The 21,787-nt window shown below is 37.6% G+C and overlaps 2 protein-coding genes across 2 annotated transcripts; both read left to right on the forward strand.

Annotated features, from left to right (window-relative positions):
- The first annotated feature begins 1,298 nt into the window (after nucleotides 1-1,298).
- On the forward strand, nucleotides 1,299-13,668 carry LOC133861250 (agamous-like MADS-box protein MADS1). Its single transcript, XM_062296989.1, has 7 exons — nucleotides 1,299-1,525; nucleotides 9,355-9,436; nucleotides 12,142-12,203; nucleotides 12,308-12,407; nucleotides 12,537-12,578; nucleotides 13,356-13,397; nucleotides 13,492-13,668. Exons 1-7 carry the CDS (start codon nucleotides 1,299-1,301, stop codon nucleotides 13,666-13,668), a joined length of 732 nt encoding a protein of 243 aa, XP_062152973.1.
- Nucleotides 13,669-21,142: 7,474 nt separating this feature from the next.
- On the forward strand, nucleotides 21,143-21,787 carry LOC133860321 (uncharacterized mitochondrial protein AtMg00810-like). The gene has a single exon (XM_062295948.1). The coding sequence runs from the start codon at nucleotides 21,143-21,145 to the stop codon at nucleotides 21,785-21,787; it is 645 nt and encodes a 214-aa protein (XP_062151932.1).

The following is a 21,787-nucleotide window of genomic DNA, read 5'->3' on the forward strand; positions in this document are numbered from 1 at the left end:
TTTTTCCCAAAAAGACAAATCAAAAATTTTAAATTTTTTTTTTCATTTTTTATATCACATCACTAATTTTTTATTACTATTCAAATAAAATAAAACCCACTACATAAAACAAAACTTTTTTATCTTTCTATAAAATAATTCTAATCTTCTTATACTTTATGTCCCATTAATCATTTCTTATTAATACTCAAACAAAAATTTTACAAACACAGCTATTTACCAAAAACCGGTCCTATTAATTAGCAAATGGTATAGCGCAAAACAAAGATAGTGCTGCCTCGCGGTTTGGTCCTGCGGCATCCCATCAGCGTCTTTCACAGGAAAGAAGTATAATAATGCAGCTGAAAATATCAAAGAGGCTCTTCCATTGTTACCATAAATGCACTAAAGAGTAGGCATGCATGAGCAGGATATCACATGGGACTCTCCTTGCGTCACCACCACGGTATGAAACAAAAAAAATTCCAATAATACAAGAGAGAGAGAGACTGGTGAAAACTTTAAACCACTGTCCACTGGGGTTGAGGTCAGAAACAAATCTTCAAAAAAAAGGCCAAAGCTTAAAAATTCCAAAAGCAAATAACATGGGAGGTCCTCCAAAGGTCTTTACTACATGAGAAGTGATATTTATAAGTAGATTGTCATATAATTAAGATAAAATATAAAAATTCACTTTTAATTTTTTATTTTATTTTATTTTTTTAATTTCAAGCCCTTGTTCATTATCACGTCATCCTAATAATCTTATAGCATTCTAGCAAATAGCATTATAATTACTCTTAATTTGTATTATCTCTTCCAATATTCCCCCATTATTTAAGCTGTTGAGGGCAGCTTAAGCCTAAGCGTATTTAGTCAACCCAATCTAAAAGCCACTTTCCGAAAGATCCTATTATTATTACCCTCCCTTTTTCCCCATACATGAAAAAAAATGGATGGTTATTGGCATATGAAAGTAGTGAACCTGAAGGCCTTGTCCTTATTGGAATTGTTTCCCATATACATCTCCAATAAAACTTTATTATTTCCCTTATACATCGATCTCCAATATTAGTGTGAGATAGATGATGGTTGGAAGGTCTATTTTCCTGTTTATAAATACCCACGTTGAAGGCCAACCCATTTCCATTTTCTGGATCTCTTATCTGTTTCTGAACCCTAGACAAAAACATCAAAGGAAAAACAAAAACAAAAACAAGTGCTGGTGAACTACACCAAAGAATTTGTTTAACAGTTTGCATAAATTTGTTGTTTGCTTTTTCTTGCAAATAGCACCATCACCTTGGTTTTGCTAATTCATGGAGATTTCGGATCAAACACCGGAGGGCTCTTCGCAGAGAAAAATGGGAAGAGGCAAAATTGAAATTAAGCGGATCGAAAACACAACAAATCGGCAAGTTACCTTCTGCAAGCGCCGCAACGGCTTGCTCAAAAAAGCCTACGAATTATCTGTTCTTTGCGATGCTGAAATTGCACTCATCGTCTTCTCCAGCCGTGGCCGCCTCTATGAGTACGCTAACAGCAGGTTTTTAACTGTTTCACCTTAATTTGCTTCAAATCATCAATCTTCAAGTCCCAGTTTATGTATTTCTTTCTACCCATCTTTGGTTTTGCACAGAGTATTTCTAACTATCATCTTTATATGCTAACAACGAGTACTTTTGTTTCAAATCCAAGTTCTTCTGAGTTTTCTTGCTCTTAGCTGGGATTAATAATTATGCTAACAGATTTGTTATTTTTGTTTTCTTTCTTAAGGTTTTTTATAGTTCAGTTAGCTATATATGTTATGTAGATGCTCCTGCGTTTCCAAATTCTCTCCAAAACTTATCGATGGATTTTTTTAGTATGAGAACACGATCATTTCGTCACTTATTAAGTTTGAAGTTTCATTTTTGGGTCTAACGTGAAGATTGATTTTCTCTCCCAACAACATTCACTTGTCTTTGATTCATTCTCTTTTTCTTTGTGGATTTTTGTTTCCCTTTTTTGCTTCTTCCCAGCTCTTTTGTTTGATTGATCGAAGATCTGTTAGTAATAGATGGAAATGGAAGTGGTGGAGTAATATTGTAGAAGTTGGTAGAGAGCAGCAAAATTTTAGGGTTACCAAGATCTGCAGGTCAGTGAGATCAGCTTCCTTGGTAGAGAGCAAAATGGAAGTGATGGTGTAATATATATATATAATCCTATTTAGAACACAGTAAGAAAGAACCATTCTGATTAGATTTTAGCGTTCTGAAACTCAATATTGTCGTAAAATCTTAAGACCCATCTTACATGACTCAACCCGTAAAAGCTAAATTAGGGTTTGTAAACTTTGCCCCATCTTAACCACTTTTACCTTCTATAAAATATCGTTGAGAGTCTGGTTAGGGAATTAGGGCTTCAATCCCAAAAAGGTTTCTCTTTACAACTTCTGGTAAATCTTGTTTTGATCAGTCAGCCAAATAATGTACTTTTGCCAAGTAAGTGTTTGGATTTTGTCCCTCTTTATGATCGTCTCGCCCTTGGAAATGAGCTGTAGGTATTAAGGTTGCTCAATATACGAATCTTTTGTCACGTCAGACATGATTTTTCAGTTCTTCCCTCCTGTCAATAAATAAAGTCTTGTCACGAATCCCTTCTTCCTAGCTCTTCTCTCTTTCTTTCTTTTTTTAACAGAAAAATAAATAATGAAAAACATGATACACATTTATAGTTTAGTTTCAGAGAGATAGAGAGAGGGTTTGAAGTAAAGTTGAGGTGTCAGAGAGAAGAAAGTGGGGAGAGAAGCAAAGGCTAGGAGACAATGAAAGGTTCTCCACATGCATTAAAGCTCTTTTCTTGCATGGGATGAGTTTGCAACAATGGCTGCAAGAACGGACTTCTCAGTCGTCGTAGACTCTCATATATGGTTCATAGATTATGTCCTTTTCATTTTAAAATATATTATTATATAATGCTATAAAAGTAGAAGAAGCAGATTTTGGATTTTGGGGTGATCGTTGTGAATAATACTTGTTTCTCATGGTTATTACACTTCGTGCAATGGGTTAATTCCATGTGTCATTGAACTAGAGGTAGCTAGGGACTGAGACATGCAACCACCAGTGGCTCGAGAAAATTAAGGTTACAGCTTAGTACTGAGAGCGAAAGGAAAGGCTCAGAAACTGTGAAAAAATTACCATTTTCACTGTCCCTAAGAGCATCCTCAATTACTTATTTAAAATGGGTAAATAAAAGTTATTTTTAATATTTTAATTAATCACTTTTCAAAAACATCATATACCCCCGGCCCGTATCTAAATTCTTTTTCTATTTTATTAAAATAATTTTTTTAATAATTTTATATTCTTTTGTTCATGAAAAGGAAGAAATAAATTAATAAAGAAAGACAAGGAGGGGTGGGAGGGAGAAAGAAGTAATTAAAAACTAATTAATGCAAAGAGCTATTCTGCTTTTGGGCCATGAATGTAGATGAAATGCAAAATGCATTTGCTTTAGAGAATGGGATGAATATGTTTTTTAAAGGAAGTTGTATTAGAGTAGATCGAATTCTAATCCTTGTTTTAAGATTAATTAAAATTAGTTTTATTTTCAGTAATTTAATATTAGATTTATTTGAATATTACTTATCTCATCACTTTGTAAGTTTATATAAAGATTGCTTTATGTTAATAAAAATCAAGAGAGAAGTTTTATTTCCAAACGTGAGTTTGAAGGAGGTTTATGTTACCTCTAATAACGTACCCACCCTAATTATTACGTCAATAATTCTTGTAACAAAGGTATTGGAGCAAGACTCCCGGCCATCACCCAAATTAATGGTCCAAATATGTCCAACTTCCGAAATGATTGTTGGAATTAAAGGTGATGCCTTTGGAGCTACAAATTAATGTCAATTCAATTGAAAACCATAGAGCAAATAGAGAAAAGATTCGAAGAAATGGCCAATACATTCAACAGAATGTTGGCCGGAGAAAACCATGAAATCCAAAGTTCTAATCAGCCAAAATTAATGTCATTCCCACCACCTGGTGCCCTTACAACACCCAAAACCCCATCTGAAGACCAATCAACCAACTATACTCACAACACCCCTTCACAACGAAACTGACACAGGAACCACAAGCCATGCCACATCACCCAACAACTGCATGGCCGACATGAAAAGAAAAAAAAAAAAAAAAAAAAAGACCAGTCTCAACCACTAGTTTATGAAAACTTACAAACTCTCTATGTAATCATTCTTTCTTGCTTACCACTGAATGTGATTTAGATTGATATATGTAGGGATTTACAAGTACAATTGTTATATAGAAGAGGTTCACAATTTGAGACGTGTCTGTCAAGATACAACCGTGATAGCCAATACGTACTCTCAGGAGTAGAACTATGATTCAACACAAACTCTATAACTAGAAGATGACAGACACTTAATAAACACAAAAAGTGATAAACTATACTTATGATTTATCTGCTTTAACACCCTTCCGCAAGGTCAACAGGGGAAATCACACATGGAGCTTGTAGTAGAAGTCTTTAAATCTGGTGGAGACAATTGGCTTAGTCAAAACATCTACAAGTTGATCATCTTTATTGGGAATGAAGAGAACCTGAAGAGATTTATCTACTACACGATCATGGACAAAATGGAAATCGATTTTCACGTGCTTTGTGCATGCATGAAAAACCGGGTTAATCGAGAGATACGTAGCACTTATATTATCACACCACAGCTTTGGTGGAGAGAAAAGAGGAATACGAAGATCACAGAGTAGTGCCTGAACCATAGGAGCTCAGTAGTGGTGTTTGCAGCAGACTTGTATTCTCCTTCAGCATTCGATCTGGAGACAGTAAGTTGTTTTCTCGAGCTCCAAGAGATGAGATTTGACCTAAAAAACACACAGTAAGCACCGTTAGATTTGCGATCATCTTGACATCCCTCCCAATCGACATAAGAAAATGCCTTATGTTGGGAACTAGTGCGTGTGAGAAGGAGACCATGAGTGACAAAGTGCTTGAGATACCATAGAATTCTTTTAACAGCTTGCCAATGAACCTTTGTTGGACAATGCACAAACTAACAAACCCGATTGACTGCAAATGCCAAATTTGGATGTGTTAGAGAGAGATACTGAAAAGAGCCCACTGTTTTACGAAATAGTGATGGATCTTCCATCGTATCACCAACAAATGTCGAGAGTGGGCTGGATGTGGACATGGGGGAAGAAATTGGTTTGGCCTCCAACATATTTGTTCTTTTCAGCACATCAAGGATATATCGTCGTTGGGAAAGTAGTAGTCCAGATTGTAGGTGGCAACAAATTCCAACTTGAGTTGATTAAGGAGTTCACCAATAGCAGAGGGAACAAAGGCTGTAATAATAATGTCATCAACATATGCTAACAAATAGCCATAAATTTCCTCAAGAGAAAGAGGATCCACACGAGTGGTCACAGAGGTAACAAAATGATCATACTCGGATCCCAAACCAGAAAGAAGATATGACACTGTCTCAAAATCATTTAATGGCTGGCCTATAGCAGCCATGGTGTCACTCATAAGTTTCATCTTCTGGAAATAATCAATAACTTAAGAGGTAGCTTTCTTTGATGTAGCATGCTGGTAATGAACTTGCATCATCTGAGCTCGTGATTGGGAGGTGACCATTATCTCCAAGGTTGTCCTGAGATCATGAGACGTAGCACACCCGACTGTGTGGGTGACAAGAGGTTCTGAACTGTCGAAATCAGCACACTTAGAATAAGTTGGTCCCGCTGGAATCAGGTGATGAAAGCGGGATTCATAATTGATGTAGGAGCACCATCTTCAGTGATGGGGCTGGGAAGGATCTGTGATGGAGGAGTGGAGGTGCCATTGGGAAATCCATGTGCATCCTAACCACGAAGATACGCATCAATATGTGTTTTCCAGGAGATGAAATTTCCTTTGGTGAGCATAACATGCAATGATGAATTGATGTTAGGAACTGTGAGAAGAACAGCAAACCAAAAAAAAAAAAAAAGACGTTAGTCAATATAATAGCTCTGATACCATATGAAAACTTAAAATCTCTCTGTGTAATCCTTCTTTCTTGCTTACCACTGAACGTGGTTTACATTGAAATATGAAAAAAAATTACACTTTACCCCTCTGAAGTTTCACCTACATTGCAATTTTGCCTCCAAAGTGAAAAAAGTTGCAATCGAAACCAACAAAGTTTTAAAATTTTGCAATATAGCCATTCCGTTAGCCGATTTCGTCTTCCCTTATGGAAATTTCCACACGTGAGCCACACGTGCACTTTTTGGATCAAACTTGACGGAAATGCCCTCAAAAATACAGCCATTGCTTTTTCGGAAAAAAAAGGAAATTAATCTACCGTCGCTGGAATAATCATCGGCGAGTACGGTGATTTTGTCTATTTCTGATGGAAAGGTTTCGAGCTCTGAGATTTATGAGGCTTCTTCTTTCGGCTTCTTCACTCGTTGAACTACCTTTGCCAGTAGTGAAACTTTGTCCGTCTGAAAAAAGAGAACCCTAATAATGAAAAGTTGGACAACTCTCCCAATTAAACGCACCAACTTTTTTGAGATTCTGTATTTGCAATTGGAACATTCAAAAAGTTTGGAAACAATTTTATAAATCCAAGATTTAAAGTCTAATTTCATAAAAGGATTTCTAAGATATTCTTTTGCTCTTCTTTTTACCATAAATCCTGAATTAATCTTTGCTTAGTTGCCCAGAAACTGAATCTTTGAATTCCTAATTTTTTTTATTATTATTATTTTCCTGACGATTTTTCTCTTCAAGAAAAAAAAAAGGGCAGAAAAGAAGTAGTTGAAGAAGGAATTAGGCTCGTGCCAACAATTCCATGATAGTAGCATGACTGGACTGGGGAATCTTCTAGAGTAAAAAACAACAAAAAGTCTAAGATTCGACATTGCAATAATATCTATGTTTCTTTCTTTCCTTTTCTCAGTAACCAAGTAGTCAACAAAGCACAAAACACAGCGAACGCAAGAATCTTATGTTGGGTTTGTTACGTTTGCTGGGTGATTGCGAGGAAAATGATGACTCGGTGATTGTTGGGTGATTACGGCCTTCAAGAGATATATTGTTGAAGAGGTGGGCGTCGGTCATGGCTGAGATGAGGAGATGAACTTGAACTTGGAGGAGATGAGGGCATTTCTGTCAAGTTTGGACCAAAAATCACTCGTATGGCGAACGTGTGGCAATTTCCGCCAAGGAAGACGGAATTAGCTAACGGAATGGCTACATTGCAAGTTTTTGAAACTTTATTGGGGTTGATTGCAACTTTATTCACTTTGGAAGCAAAATTGCAATTTGAATGAAACATCCGGGAGGGGGAGGGGGCGGGGGTAAAGTGTAATTTTTCCTTGAAATATATAGGGATTTACAAGTATAATTGTTATAGGAGAAGAGGTCTACAATTTGAGACGTGTTTGTAAAGATGAGAGTAACCTCATATATAGAACACTACAGCCGTGATAGCCTATACGTACTGTCAGGAGTAGAACTATGATTCAGCACAAACTCTATAACTAGAAGATAACAAACACTTGATAAACACAAAACGTGATAAACTATACTTATGATTTATCTCCTTTAGCACAGTTCAACATTGCCCGTCCCAGACGGAGTAGCAGTTGATGTTGTTGATTCCTGAGCCCCACTGCCACCCATGATTTTTGCAGTGAAGACCAGGTCATTTGCACCGCTCCAAGCCCAGTTTGATGCTCCCTACCACCATTGTGTACTGCCATCTCCACGGAGGCTTCTTGCAGAAGAGGAACCATCGAGTGAATGGCCGCCTAGAAAGAGAATAAAGAGTTTGGATCAAGTGTTAGAGGAAGGGGACTTCGCGAAGAAGTAAGGGGAAAAAAAAGAGAAGAAAACACAAATTGAAACAAAGTAGAGTGACAAAAAGTAAACGTCTTAGAGTATCTCTAGTAGAGTAGACAAACCTTTTAACATAGCAAAATTTGATTATTATATGCATTTTTCCCTCTCCAGCAGATTAGCCAAAATACAAACTTTTCTTCTAGAATGAACAATAATCACACTATAATTTTTTTTTAAAAATATTTTCTCTCTCTCCCTCTTTGTTGCTCCACGCTGTTCTTTCATTGATTTGATTTCCCTTCCTCAAAGATCATCCAAGAAAACTCTTCCAAAACAACTTTGAACCATTTTCGGCAACATCCTCGGCTATTTAGTTTTCCTTTAAACAGAAAATTCAAACCTCAAAAAAATCAACACCCTCAACTATTTAGTTTTCCTTTAAACAGAAAATTCAAACCTCAAAAAAATCAAATGGGTAGTGAAATTTATTCAAGAACACAATCACTTCGTCAAAAGTCATCAAGAATTCCTGTAAATCAACATCAACCAAAAGAATTCATAGTTAACCCAATAAAAACATCTTTCATGTAGCTGCTGTCTGATAGAATCCCATTTGAGTGTGAAGAAAAATCAATGGAGAGGTCAGCGTGGTGAGGAGAGTGATGGAGATGTGAAAAAAAAAAAATTAAAGAAAAAGATTAAAAAATAATAGTTAAAGAAAGTAGAGAGTGAACTGTTAGGAGTTTGTGCTGAAAAGTTAATAACTAAAATAGAAAAAAAAAAAAATTGCATTTGAATAGTTAAAATAGCATCACTCTTGGAGATAAATTAATAGTGAGATAAATTAGAAGTTGTATTAGAGTTGAATTCTATTAAGTAAGAATTATCTTATTTTAAGATTAATTTAGATTAAGTTCATTATCAGTATTTTAATATTATATTTATCACTAGTTTGAATATTATTTATCTCATCAATTTATAAGTCTATATAAAGAGTACTACTTAGTGCTTAACTGCTTAAGGTTAATAAAAAATTACTAGAGAACTTTATTTCCAAACATGAATTTAAAGGAGGCCTAGGTTAACTCTAATAATTGAATCAAATCATCCCGTTATGAGTTCTCCTGGTAACATTTGAATCTTTAGTTATTTCTTATTTATAAAGTTTTTAGTGTGCTGTGAGCTGCTATATGTTAGGTCAGGGACGTACAGGGAGTATTGCCTCATGAACTTCGGGCCTTGGGGATTGTGGAGATTTGACATGTTGATGGCAATGATATATATCTTTCCCCAAGTACTCTTTAGTCCTCAATATTAATTTTCTTCGGATTGTACGTACTCGAGAGAAGCAAATTAAACGTTTAACTGTCCAATCCTCGTTTGATCTTTGTGAACTAGTAGAGAAATTAAATTTTATGACAATGATATCTCTTTACAAATGCATATGATGCTCAATCAGATACCGACATCAAAATGTTTGCATTATTAATGGTACTTGTACTTTTGCAGTGTCAGAACAACGATTGAAAGGTACAAGAAAGCATGTACTGAATCCTCAAACTCGGCATCTGTTTCCGAAGCTAATGCGCAGGTAAACTGCTTTTGGTCAATTATAACAACAATTAAAGAAAATGACCCTAACACAAAAATATTTTAACGTTTGGTTTTATTACAACAGCATATATTCTTCTAAACTATTTCTACAGATGTTTTTGTAATTAAGAACCTGATTGGATTTATATTAATTTGCAACGTGTTATGAGGTAGCTCTACCTTACTTTGAATGTCATGCATATTTGTCTCTTTGAATGTCATGCATATTTGTCTCATTTACTTCATTAATCTTCAGCATTGACAACAATTTCTTGAGCTTAACATGCATATCATTAGCATCCCATCTCTGCAAAGTTAAATTCTTTTTAGCATTAATTGAAGGTCGCCATGCATGCCAGATTATTGAGACTGTGTTTGGGATGTACAAAATGAAATATCTCTAATGGGAACTAGAAATTTCCTTTTACTCCGTCATCATCATTAGCCAATTAACTAAGATCACCTCTATGTCGGACTGATGAGAAAGGAGCAAACATATTGTAAATTAAGATCTTAATTTGTAAGCCCACCAGGCCAACACAAATAGCATACTATAATTTCTGCACATGCAGCAACAAATCCTCTATAAGGATATCATTTTTGTGCATTTATTGAAAGTCACCTTTTTCTATTCTAGCCATCACTTTTGAAAACCCCCAAGATTCCACTAGCCATCTACTGAGGAAAGATGATTAGAACCTCTATAAAGGGTAAATCCTAGCCCTAACCCTGAAAACAATTTATGAATCTTTCTCATCGGAGGGAATAGACGACTGTAGAGAAAACATCAAAGGAAGGACTTTCCTTAAAATCGTCACCATCCTGTGTAGAATATATATAAATTCCAATGCATATTATGCCAAGAGAGATTGAACTTGTCACCAAGGTGACGCTACATAGCTAGGCTAGCTCTAGAGTATGGGCAGGAGAAAAACAAATGATCATGATGTCTATCTTCCTCTGTCATAAAGGGCCCGATGTCCCATGTAACCTTGAGCCCTCCATGAATAAGTTCACTTCCCTCCCAGAAAAAGTCCCAAGTACGTCTTATGGTCTTGCAGCACGAAAATGGACCTAAAGTCTACAAATAGATCCACAGGTTTGCTTTGAAGGTTGATTTAATGAATGCCTATGATTCTGTGAAATGAAATTTTGTCTTGGTGGTTTTAAAACTGTTGGAGTCCTTAAGGTTATGGTGCGGTGGATTGAGGACTGTATCACTACTCTTAGATTCTCTATCGGTATTGATGGGTACCTAGCTCGAATTGCTTTCTCTCTGGGAATAGAGGTCTTAGGTAAAGTGACCCTCTGTTGCCTTATCTGTTTGTTTTAGTGATAGAGGCTTTCTCAAGGCTTATGGATAGAATGACTAAGAGAACTCAGTCCCATTATCTCATCTATGTTTTGCTATTGACCTTCTCATCTTACGTAGGGGGGAGTTAAACTCTGTTACCATGTTGAAGGAGTGATTCGATCAATTAGTTTTGGTATATGTCAAGGTTGTCTCTGGATCTGCTAGCCCTAATAAAAGATGTTTGTTTACTTGTGGAGTTGTTAGGCCCGTTAAGAATCAATTGTGGAGTATTTTTGGGTATCGGGAAGGTAAGCTCCCGGTGAAGAATTTGAGGGTTTCCCTTATTTCTTCTATATTAAAGAAGGCTGATTGTGTCGCGCGTGTTAGCAAAGAGGATTGCTTTCAAGGCTAAGAGTTGGGCATGCAAAGTCCTTCCTTATGCAGTTAGGCTTCAATTGATTAATTCAACTCTCTTTGCCATGCAAGTGCATTCATCTAAGTGAAGCAGATTCTAAGATCTTTCTTATGTAAGGGAGATGAGCTTAATAGTGCAGGGGGTAAAGGTACTTGGAGTTTTGTTTTTCTTCCCAAGAAAGAAGGCGGACTATGTGTTAAAAATTTGAAGATGTGGAATAAAGTGGCTATGTTGAAACATGTGTGGCTATGTTCCAATAATGCCAACTCCATTTGGTCAAGTTGGGTTAACGCTATTTCTCATAAATGTGCTTCTAGGATGTCTTGACGATTGTTCCTAGTCTTAAAAGAAGATTTTGGACATTAGAGGCATTATTGGGAATAAGGTGTCTTAGTTAATATGGTTCCTAGTTGTGTTTTCTTGGTGAATCGGGCTTGGGAGAGCTTGCGAGATCGCGGCTCAAGACCGCGGCTCAAAAGTGTTCTGACACAAGCTAGTGTGGCATGATAAAATTATTCATCGCTCCCCTTTTATTTTGTGGCTTGCAAGTAAAAGAAGATTCTATACCTAAGATATATTGGTTGTTATTGACTTACTTCTGGAGATGAATTATGTTTTCTATGAATTGGGCGACAAGAATATTAATTATCTTTGTTTGTTGTCCATTCTCAAAAAGTATTTGGTCTAATATTTAGAATAGATGGAATGTTCCTTGATCTCGTAGGAACTGGGAGAAGTTGTTTTTTAGGGAGTTGTTTATGGATCATTTTTGTTCTTGTTGAGTTTTTATTTAAAATAAATTCCTCCTTATTCAAAAAGGGATTAAAAAAAATAAAAAATAAAAAATAAAAAGTAATGTTTGTGATGACCACATTCAACCTTGGGGGGGGGGGGGGGGGGGGGGGAGGCAGTAAGCGTCATGGTGGTTCTTCCCCTGCACTGAACTTCTAATTTTGATGAGATCCACTTAATTATATTATTACTGCATCCTCAGTTTTACCAGCAAGAGGCATCCAAACTTCGAAAACAGATCCGGGAAACCCAAAATCTGAACAGGTATACATATATGTTCATTGGGTAATTTATTGAAGTGCGTTAACTTGAGATGCTTATATATCCAGATTTATTTTTCTCGTCAACATACAATGCTGTGTTTCTAGGCATATACTGGGTGAAGCGCTTAGCAGTATGACCTTGAAAGAACTGAAGAACCTGGAGGTAAAATTGGAGAAAGGAATCAGCAGAATTAGATCCAAAAAGGTACGTAACGTTCGTACGTACGTAGTATATTTCACTATGATCAGGATTATGAAATATCGATTGATATCGATGTCTTTCACCATCTGTTTTTATTGGCTACAAACCATTAACGTACTCGAGTTCTTCCAGAATGAAATGCTTGCCGCTGACATCGAGTTCATGCAAAAGAGGGTAACTATTGTTTCCTGCTTTTAATATTTTGTTTCTCCGTGTACTGGTTGGTTCTCTTTCAGACAATAATATCCCATGCACCCTCTTCCCAAGTAAAAGAGTTCAGTAATTGTTGGCAAACGTACATTAGACCATTGAAGACCCATTTTTGACACTGCTACTGTTATTTGCTCAATTTTTTCTTGGTTTTGATTGACCATTGCTTTTCTTTGCTTTTTTCTTTTTTCTTTTTTCTTTTTGAATGAGTAAGAATAACATTAATAAAAGATAATCTATAAGGAAGGCCATTGACTTAGCCCCAACAACAAAAACAGCTACACTGTGACACTTTAAAAAGTTAATCTCATATTGGTAAGATGAAATGTTCATATGAAGTTAGATGATAGATTATAAAGGAGTTCATGAATTTTTAAGTCTTGCTTTGAGCTCTAATTGTAACTTGACTAATTATTTTGAAGTGATAGAGCATATGTGGCTAATGATTTCCTCAATCATCACAAAACACTAGTCGTGTGGTAGTGATAATCCAATACTACATTCATTAACTCCTAAGAGAGTTAATCATTTGCAACATTTTTGGCTGGCTGGAGTTTCATTGTTCATGGCTTGCTTTTTGAATGATAAGAACCTTAATTTACGACAGATTGAATTTGAATAACCAATTAGAAATTAATAAGAAGTGGTGTATGCTAATGCTTATATATATGGAACTCAATATGTGTGTGTATATATATATATATCTTACCCGAAACATGCATACATGTGCAAAATGTGCAGGAGGCTGACCTGCAAAATGAAAACAATTATCTGCGAGCAAAGGCCAGTCTCTCTCTCTTTATCTCAAGTAAATTAAATTTGAATAATAATATTAATTAAGAGGAGTACGTAATTGTTGTATGATGGATGCATGCAGATAGCTGAAAATGAGAGAGCACAAGAGCAGCTACCGACAGCAAGCTTGATGCCAGCAACTGCGTATGAGTCCGCCACGTCTTCACAAGCGTACGATCGGAACTACCTCCCTGTAAACCTTCTGGAATCCAACCACGTCTACTCCCGCACAGACCAGACAGCTCTCCAATTTGTGTAAGAAATAAGAATATTCCATCTTCTACCAACAGAACGTACGATTACATCGATCACTACGTACTAATATATATATATAATGATTCATGCAAAACTCTTTCTTACACTTCTATCTCCGACAAGCAGCAATTATGACTGAAGTTTGAATAATTTCCATAAAACATTTTGTAAATTTGCTCGCAAGCAGCAAGAATTTGTATGTACGACGTACTACTCCAATACAAGATCTATATTATAATTAAGTTGAGACCATTCTGCATGAGGTCATTAATTTTGTGCCATGAAAGCATGCATATTGTTAAAAGTATTGATTAAGGGATTAAATTTACATATTCCTATCAGTTTAAGCTTTTAGAATAAGTAGTAATTTAACATAGTATCGGAGCCAAAGATCCTGAATTCGAATCTTGACTCCGTCATTTACATCTAATTTCAATTAAATATTCTACGTGTTAGGCCTCACCTATTAAAAGAAAGTCTAAGCCCACGCCTGAGGGAGAATGTTAAAAGTATTGATTAAGTAATTACATTTACCTTTTTCTATCAACTTAAGTTTTTAGGATAAGTGGTAATTTAACACATTCCCACGGTTTTAATAACAAGATCAAACATAAAATCACAGCATGGTTCTTGATCACCATCAACTTTATCAATGTACGTAACAGGATTAATGTAGGGCCGGCCTTAACACATCCTTGTTGCTAAAAGTATTAAAAATGTTAAACTTAATTATTAGCAACCAGATATCATCGCTAGCTAGCTATTTATGTAATTTATGACAATTGAGTTCCGATCACTAAGGGTTTAGGGTTTCTAATTAGCGACAAGGTTGGTATGTGTTGGGAAATATTCTCAATAGTTAGTAAATGGACCCGACAACCCAAGTTGACCCATTAACCTGTTCTCAGCAGGGTTGGCTTTGTTCCGAGGGACCTATAGAACAAGATTAACGCCCCGGATATGTATGTATACCGTCATATACTAGTAGCCCGACCAAGTCTGACCTCAAGTAGCCCACGCTAAAGCCGTAACTGTGACTCCCATTCAAGCATTGTGCGTCGATCATAAAACAACCATTGGATTCAAGGCCCATCAAAACACATTATAAACTTTTGACCATAAAGAAGAACCTGTATAACAGTAAGCTCATGGCCGTTCTACCCCACGTACCGGGGTACCATGTCTTATATGCAATAATATGGTTTATTTATTATTAAATATAGTATTACAAATCTTGAAACAGTTATCAGACACTTGTGAAAATTTAATAGGCTTATATCGTATTTTTTAAGTAAAGAAAATCATACTTAGTCAACTTACAAATCGCGTCTATTATGAACTCATTTTTATAAGTATTTACTTACCTTGTCTACTTATCCACAAACTGGGACATCCTGGATTCCTGCTATTGAGAAACATTACCTAAAATTAATAACACTCCTTAATATATAACCAATTCCTATTTTCAGCATTTCTGGCATACCGCAAACGTTTGGCAATCAAGGACGATCGTTCATCTCACGAGTGATGAACGTTTGTACAAAGCCTGGAGAATGTTTTGCATTACCAGAATGTGTGTAAATATAAAGATAACCTAAACCAAATGTTCTAAAATCTTAAATAAAGTTCCTAACAACATAACTAGGGTATAAAAAAACATGCCACAGTGACCATTTATGAAAATGAAGAGTGGTTGAAAGCTTATATTTTGAAAAAGTCATTTTCCTTTGAAAAGTGAAATTAATCCATAAAGTTTGCATGTATAGCAAAGTGTAAAATGAATAATAAACTAACAAAGATAGAACATTAATAATCGGAAAAAAAAAAAAAAAAAAAAAAAAAAAAAAAAAAAGGTTAGGTAACAAGGGTTACCTCAATGAAGGTGGATTTTCAAAAAAAATCTCCTTCTCACTCTAACATTTTCCTCGAACCAAAAAGCATGATAAAATGGGTGTATTGTCGTAGAATTGATGTTGAGAAGCGTAAGATAAGGGGTATTTATAGGCAATGGGTGCATATAATAAAGAGCAACTGATTTGGTCATTTGGCAAATGTTCCTCATGTAAGTGACGTACGACAGCGATTGTTCGGAGTACGGTTTGACACACACGCTAAAGACGTGCGATGTACTTCCCAACACATTGTACAATACTTTAATGATCGTTCTTGAAAGGATAAGGATTGGCCGGCCACACCAGCTAGCGTTTCTCATGATCATTCATGAAAGGGTGACAAACGTTCGTCAAAGATATATATAACGAAAGTTCTAGGCCGGAAAATGGAGAACGTTCGTGGAGGAAAATAAATGGATTAAAAGCATTCTATTAATTTTGTAAAAAAATGTTTTGATGTTTGCGTGATTGGATTAATCTTTTAAAATAAAAATGAATTCTTATATGGGGCATCACATGAAACCCTAGGTCTGTTACAAAAATTCCTTCTGTGATGACATTTGGCATCTCATTTCTTTTCTACTTGGGTGTTTGGCAACGAAAATTGTTTTGTCCCAAAAAAGCAAATCATAAGGCATAAAGAGTTTGCATGCGCTAAAAATGTTTAGTTTATGGGGGGCAAGGTATTAGCGAAAACTTTTGTATTGTTGCCGAGAAGGGCTATGATTGTTGACACCGTCGGCCGTTTCTTTGGAAGTAGTATTCATTAGCGATGACTTTCTTTAGGCAGTTATTAGTGTTGAGTTTTATAACATACGTGGGGTTTTGTTGCCATTTTACGATAATAGTTAGAGATGAGGTGTTTGGATCATCGATAGAAATGTATATGGCAATTAACTTTGTCGTCGATAATATATGGATTTTAACTTGAAATAACTTCTCTCTCTCTCTCTCTCTTTTTATTTTTATTTTTATTTTTTGGTATATATAGCTTTAGTATAAGTCATTTACAAACTGACATAGAAGTTCATAATTGGTGAAATGATTAAGTGAAAACATCTGACTTGTTAATTTAATCTCACCAGTTTTGTCAAAATAATCTTATGAGGGTATTTTTATCATTTTGAGTCACAAAAGGGAGGCATTGCAACCCCAATGATAAATTGGGAAGGATATTGCAAAAATTGAAACATTGCAAAAGGATTGTAGTTAGACAAGGGTAAATTTACTTAACCCCCATAAGCAACTCATTGTCTTCGAACTCATCATCTCTTCTTTAATATGAATGATTAATTAAAGAAGTTTCTTCTTCACTTTGCTGGAAGATTTGTTTATCTTCTCAGTATAAATGTTTTCAGTGTTGAACTCATTAGTAGCCCAAGTACCAAATTTTCTTGATCTATTGGTTCTTCCATTTTTCTTTTTCTTGAAGAAGTTTTTTCTTCTTCTTTTTCACTATTTTCACTTTCACTTTCATTCTCACCATCACTTACCACGTTTGCTTCATGGGAAGAATCAAACAATTGATTTTCTTCATAATCAGAGACAAACACAAAGTTGTTTCATAGTAAAAGCGTGTGAAAAGGTTTTCATATTCAAGATAAGTGTTTATTATCTTTTCAATTATTTCATTTCTTTCTTAGACAGAAAGTTGTGGATCTTTATAAAGATGTCTCTAGTAGTCCAAGATTTCTTTAATATTTTTCATATTCAATATAATTATAGTCAACTTCTAGTTTAATGATCATTGTTAAGGATATAATAGTCAACTCACATCCCATGCCAACAGCCGCATCTACCATCTCAAGTTCACTCATGGACAGCACACAAACCCTAGCAGCCGCCACACAAACCCTAGATCAATAAGCCGTGAATCAAGGCAATCTTCCCCAACAATCACACACTCGGATACTCTCTCCATATAAAACCTACAGCTAGCATTATTCTCTCGCAACTTTCCTATTGTACCTCAACGGCTATATTACCATATCTACCTTCCTAGAATAGAATAATTCTTACCTTATGTAAATGACAGTGTACACGGCATATATGTACTTGTAAATCCTTATAAATGTATATAAATACAAAACCCTAAGTATCAAGTGCTTAAGGTCTTTTACCCTAGTTTTGTATTAGTTTACATGGTATCAGAGCCTACCAATAGCCAACGCTCATCCATGGCCACTATCACTCCTCCTACTGCCCCCGCTCCTACTACTTCAGACCTCATGCCCAATGTCACTCAACTTGGAAGCATCAAATTAGAAGGTCCTAACTATCTCGGATGGGTTGCTCAATTTCAACCTATCTTGTGCGGTTATGAACTCCAAGGCCTACTGGATGGATCAGATCCATGCCCTCCTAAACTCATTGCCAATGCAGCTGGTAATGGTGAAATTCTGAATCCAGCCTATGTTTCATGGCTGCGAAAAGATCAGCAATTGCTGAATCTTATTATCTGCTCTCTTGCTCCTCCATTGGTACCTTCAATGTACGGTTTAAAAACATCGCAGCTTGCTTGGAGCAGTTTGGCAACACGGTTTGCAGCACAATCAAAGTCCAGAATTTCCCATCTCAAGCGCCAGTTACAACGCTTGCAGCAAGGTAACAAAACCTGCACTGAATACCTCAGCCAAGCCAAAACTTGGTCTGACGAACTTTCAGCAGTGGGAAAACCCGTTGAAGATGATGATCTCATCTCCTATGTTATCAATGGTATTAATCCTACCTACAACTCTTTTGTTATTGCCTTTACTTTACGTGATCGTGAAACCACCTTTCATGACTTCCAATCTGAATTGTTGAGCCATGAAATTCTCCTTCAAAATCAGCAGCAAACCTTTAACCCTGAAGCAGGATCCTTTGCCCTTCATGTCAACCGCTTTCGACCACCTCATCAACCCAACAATTTCCATAGTCCTCCTAACTTTCGTCCCAGCCCCAACAACTTCAGGAAACCAAAACCCTTCCCACGTCCCCCTGGTCAATTTCGCCAGTCAACCTGTCCTAATTCCTACTCCCCAAGACATCCAACTCCACCCTCACCCAATACTTCTTTTGGCAATCACCCCACCAATGGTGCTGCTTAGCCCCCGCGTCAGTACTCTCCTTGCCAAATCTGTGGCAAAACAAGCCACCGTGCCCTAGACTGTTATCATCGCATGGACTATGCCTACCAAGGCCGTCACCCACCAATGCAACTTGCTGCCATGACTGCTCAGACTAATGAAGAGTTCACTAATCAAGAATGACTTGCTGACTCCGGTGCCAACACACATATCACAGCCGACTCATCTCTCCTCACTGAACTCAACCGTTTGATGGCTCCGAAACTGTTGGCGTCGGTAATGGCACAAGTTTGCTTATTCACAACACCGGTTCTTCCATTGTTCAATCCCCTAATTCTACATCCTCTAAACTTCTCCTCTCACAAATTTTACATTGCCCGGCTGCTTCTACAAACTTACTTTCTATTAATAAATTATGTAAAGACAACAAATGCTGGTTTGCCCTAACTGATATTGATTTTACTGTGAAGGACAATTTGACAGGGAAAATTCTGCTCCACGGACCCAGTGAAAATGGGTTGTACCCCATCCGGTTGCACCCTCACTCCTTGAATAAGGCATCCGGGTTCACTGCCCTCCTTGGTGTCAAAACCACTGACATGGTTTGGCATCAGCGACTGGGACACCCTTCTATCTCTATTTTACAGCATCTGTTTCGTCATCAGCAACTTCCTCTTCTTGGTTCAGTCAATCAGTCCACTGTGTGTGAATGTTGTCAACTTGGCAAGTCCAAACAACTTCCGTTTTCAAAGTCCATTAGAAGTTCCTCGAGTCCTTTAGAAGTTATCCACTCCGATGTATGGACCTCTCCAGTTCCATCACTGAGTGGGTGCAAATTTTATGTTTTGTTTATTGATGAATATAGCTGGTTTACTTGGTTGTATCCTATTATGAATAAAAATGAAGTTTTTCAGTGCTTTATTAAATTTAAATTACTTGTTGAAAATCTATTCTCCACTACTATTAAATACTTTCAAACTGATAATGGTGGAGAATATACCTCCACCACCTTCAAACAATTTTTGGACCAAAATGGCATTTTTCACCGCCTCACATGCCCACACACCTCTCAGGAAAATGGTATTGCTGAGAGAAAACATAGACACATAGTTGAAACAGGCTTGACCCTCCTTGCTCAATCCGGTTTACCCCCTAAATACTGGGTAGACTCCTTCGTTACCTCCATTTTTCTTATCAATCGTCTGCCCTCACCAGTCACAAACAACACTTTCCCTTTCTTCAAACTTTTCAATAAAGAACCTGACTACAGATTGCTCCGTGCCTTTGGTTGCCTCTGTTATCCCCTACTTCGTCCCTATGCTGCTCATAAGCTACCCTTCAGAAGCAAGCCCTGCATATTTATCGGCTATGGTGCCAACCAACGTGGCTACCGGTGTCTTGATCCTCACTCTCACAAAATATACCTTTCCCGCAATGTTGTCTTCGATGAAACCAAATTTCCAGCCAAAACACCATCTCTCTCTCACGGGTCTTGTAAAATCACTATAGCCCCCAATGCTCCCGTCTTCTTCCAACCTGCTGCTCTTTTCCCCCAACCCTCTTCCCCACTTACGTCTCCTGTCTCCACCGCTCTCCCTACACCTACATCCTCACCTCCTGACCCTACAAACTACACTTCCACTCCACTGCCTCCCTCTGCATCTCCATCCCCAGCATCCCATACATCTCTGCCTCTACCATCATCCCCCACCCCTGCCCCCCTCCCCTCCCCTATCTTCCCTCCTCCTCTCCCTACCCACCTAGTAGCCCCTAGCAACCGTCCTATCACCCGATCCCAAATCGGATCTCCAAACCTCGAACTTATCCTAACTTCACCACCTTTCATGCTATCAAACATCCCCTACTCACCTATACCTCTGTCGTCCTTCCACCCGAACCTTCCACATACCGTCAAGCTGCATCCCAACCTGAATGGCTTGCTGCTATGACTGCTGAATTCCAAGCACTCCTCTCCAACAACACTTGGTCTCTTTGTCCCCACCCTTCCCACCAACATGTTGTCCACAACAAATGGGTCTACAAGCTCAAACAGAAACCAGATGGCAACATTGACCGTTACAAAGCCTGTCTCGTCGCCAAAGGCTTTGATCAACTCTCTGGAATTGACTACCATGACACCTTTAGCCTAGTTATAAAACCTCCCACCATTCGGTTACTCATTTCCTTAGCCGTTCAGTTTGATTGGAACATCACACAACTGGATGTCTCCAATGCCTTCCTTTACGGCTAACTTGATGAAGATGTTTATATGGAACAGCCTCAAGGGTTCTTCAACCCTCAATTCCCCACTTATGTGTGCAAGTTGCATAAAGCTCTCTATGGGCTCAAACAAGCTCCCCGGGCTTGGTTCACCTAGCTCTCTACTTCTCTCTTAGAAATTGGATTTTCTAGTTCTCAAGTTGATCCTTCTCTTTTTACTTTTCACACTAACGGATCTCACATCTTTCTCTTAGTGTATGTCGATGATATTATTATTACAGGTAACAATAATACCTCCATGCAATCGGTTATAGGCAAACTCCAACTTGACTTTGCCATGAAGGACCTTGGCTCCCTTTCCTACTTCCTTGGCATTCAAACCACCCGGGACTCCACTGGCATACACCTTCGGCAATCCAAATACATTCAGGATCATTTCCACCGTACTGGCATGATTGACTCCAAGCCATACCGCAGCCCCTGCCTTTCTGGTTCCAAGATGTCCAAGAATGATGGTGACCTCCTTCCCAACCCTTCTGAATATCGACAACTCGTTGGGGCCCTCCAATATACCACTCTCACGCGCCAGGACATTGCCTATTCAGTGAATCAACTCTGCCAGCACATGCAAGCTCCCACCTCCGTGCACTGGACAGCAGCTAAAAGAGTTATTCGTTACCTCAAAGGCACCCTCGATTTTGGCCTCCATTATACCAAAGGCTCATTCACCCTCCACGGCTTCTGTGACTCCGATTGGGCTGGCAACCCTGACGATTGCCACTCCACCACTGGCTATGACATCTTTTTTGGTTCCAACCTCATCTCCTGGTCCGCTAAGAAACAAATTGTTGTCTCCAGATCCAGCACCGAAGCCGAGTACCGTGCCATGGCTATCACTACTACTCACCTCTACTGGCTCCGCATGCTCTTCAAAGAATTATAA

Source organism: Alnus glutinosa, chromosome 2 (genome assembly GCF_958979055.1).
Source record: "Alnus glutinosa chromosome 2, dhAlnGlut1.1, whole genome shotgun sequence".
NCBI classification, from domain to species: domain Eukaryota; kingdom Viridiplantae; phylum Streptophyta; class Magnoliopsida; order Fagales; family Betulaceae; genus Alnus; species Alnus glutinosa.

What these genes read in the sequence shown, in the direction of transcription:
- LOC133861250 (XM_062296989.1), top strand. Translation starts at nt 1,299, where the DNA reads ATGGAGATTTCGGATCAAACACCGGAGGGCTCTTCGCAGAGAAAAATG. An exon ending in TTTCCGAAGCTAATGCGCAG is followed by an intron (nt 9,437 to 12,141) that starts GTAAACTGCTTT and finishes CTGCATCCTCAG; the next exon opens with TTTTACCAGCAAGAGGCATC. An exon ending in GAAACCCAAAATCTGAACAG is followed by an intron (nt 12,204 to 12,307) that starts GTATACATATAT and finishes CTGTGTTTCTAG; the next exon opens with GCATATACTGGGTGAAGCGC.
- LOC133860321 (XM_062295948.1), top strand. Translation starts at nt 21,143, where the DNA reads ATGCAATCGGTTATAGGCAAACTCCAACTTGACTTTGCCATGAAGGAC.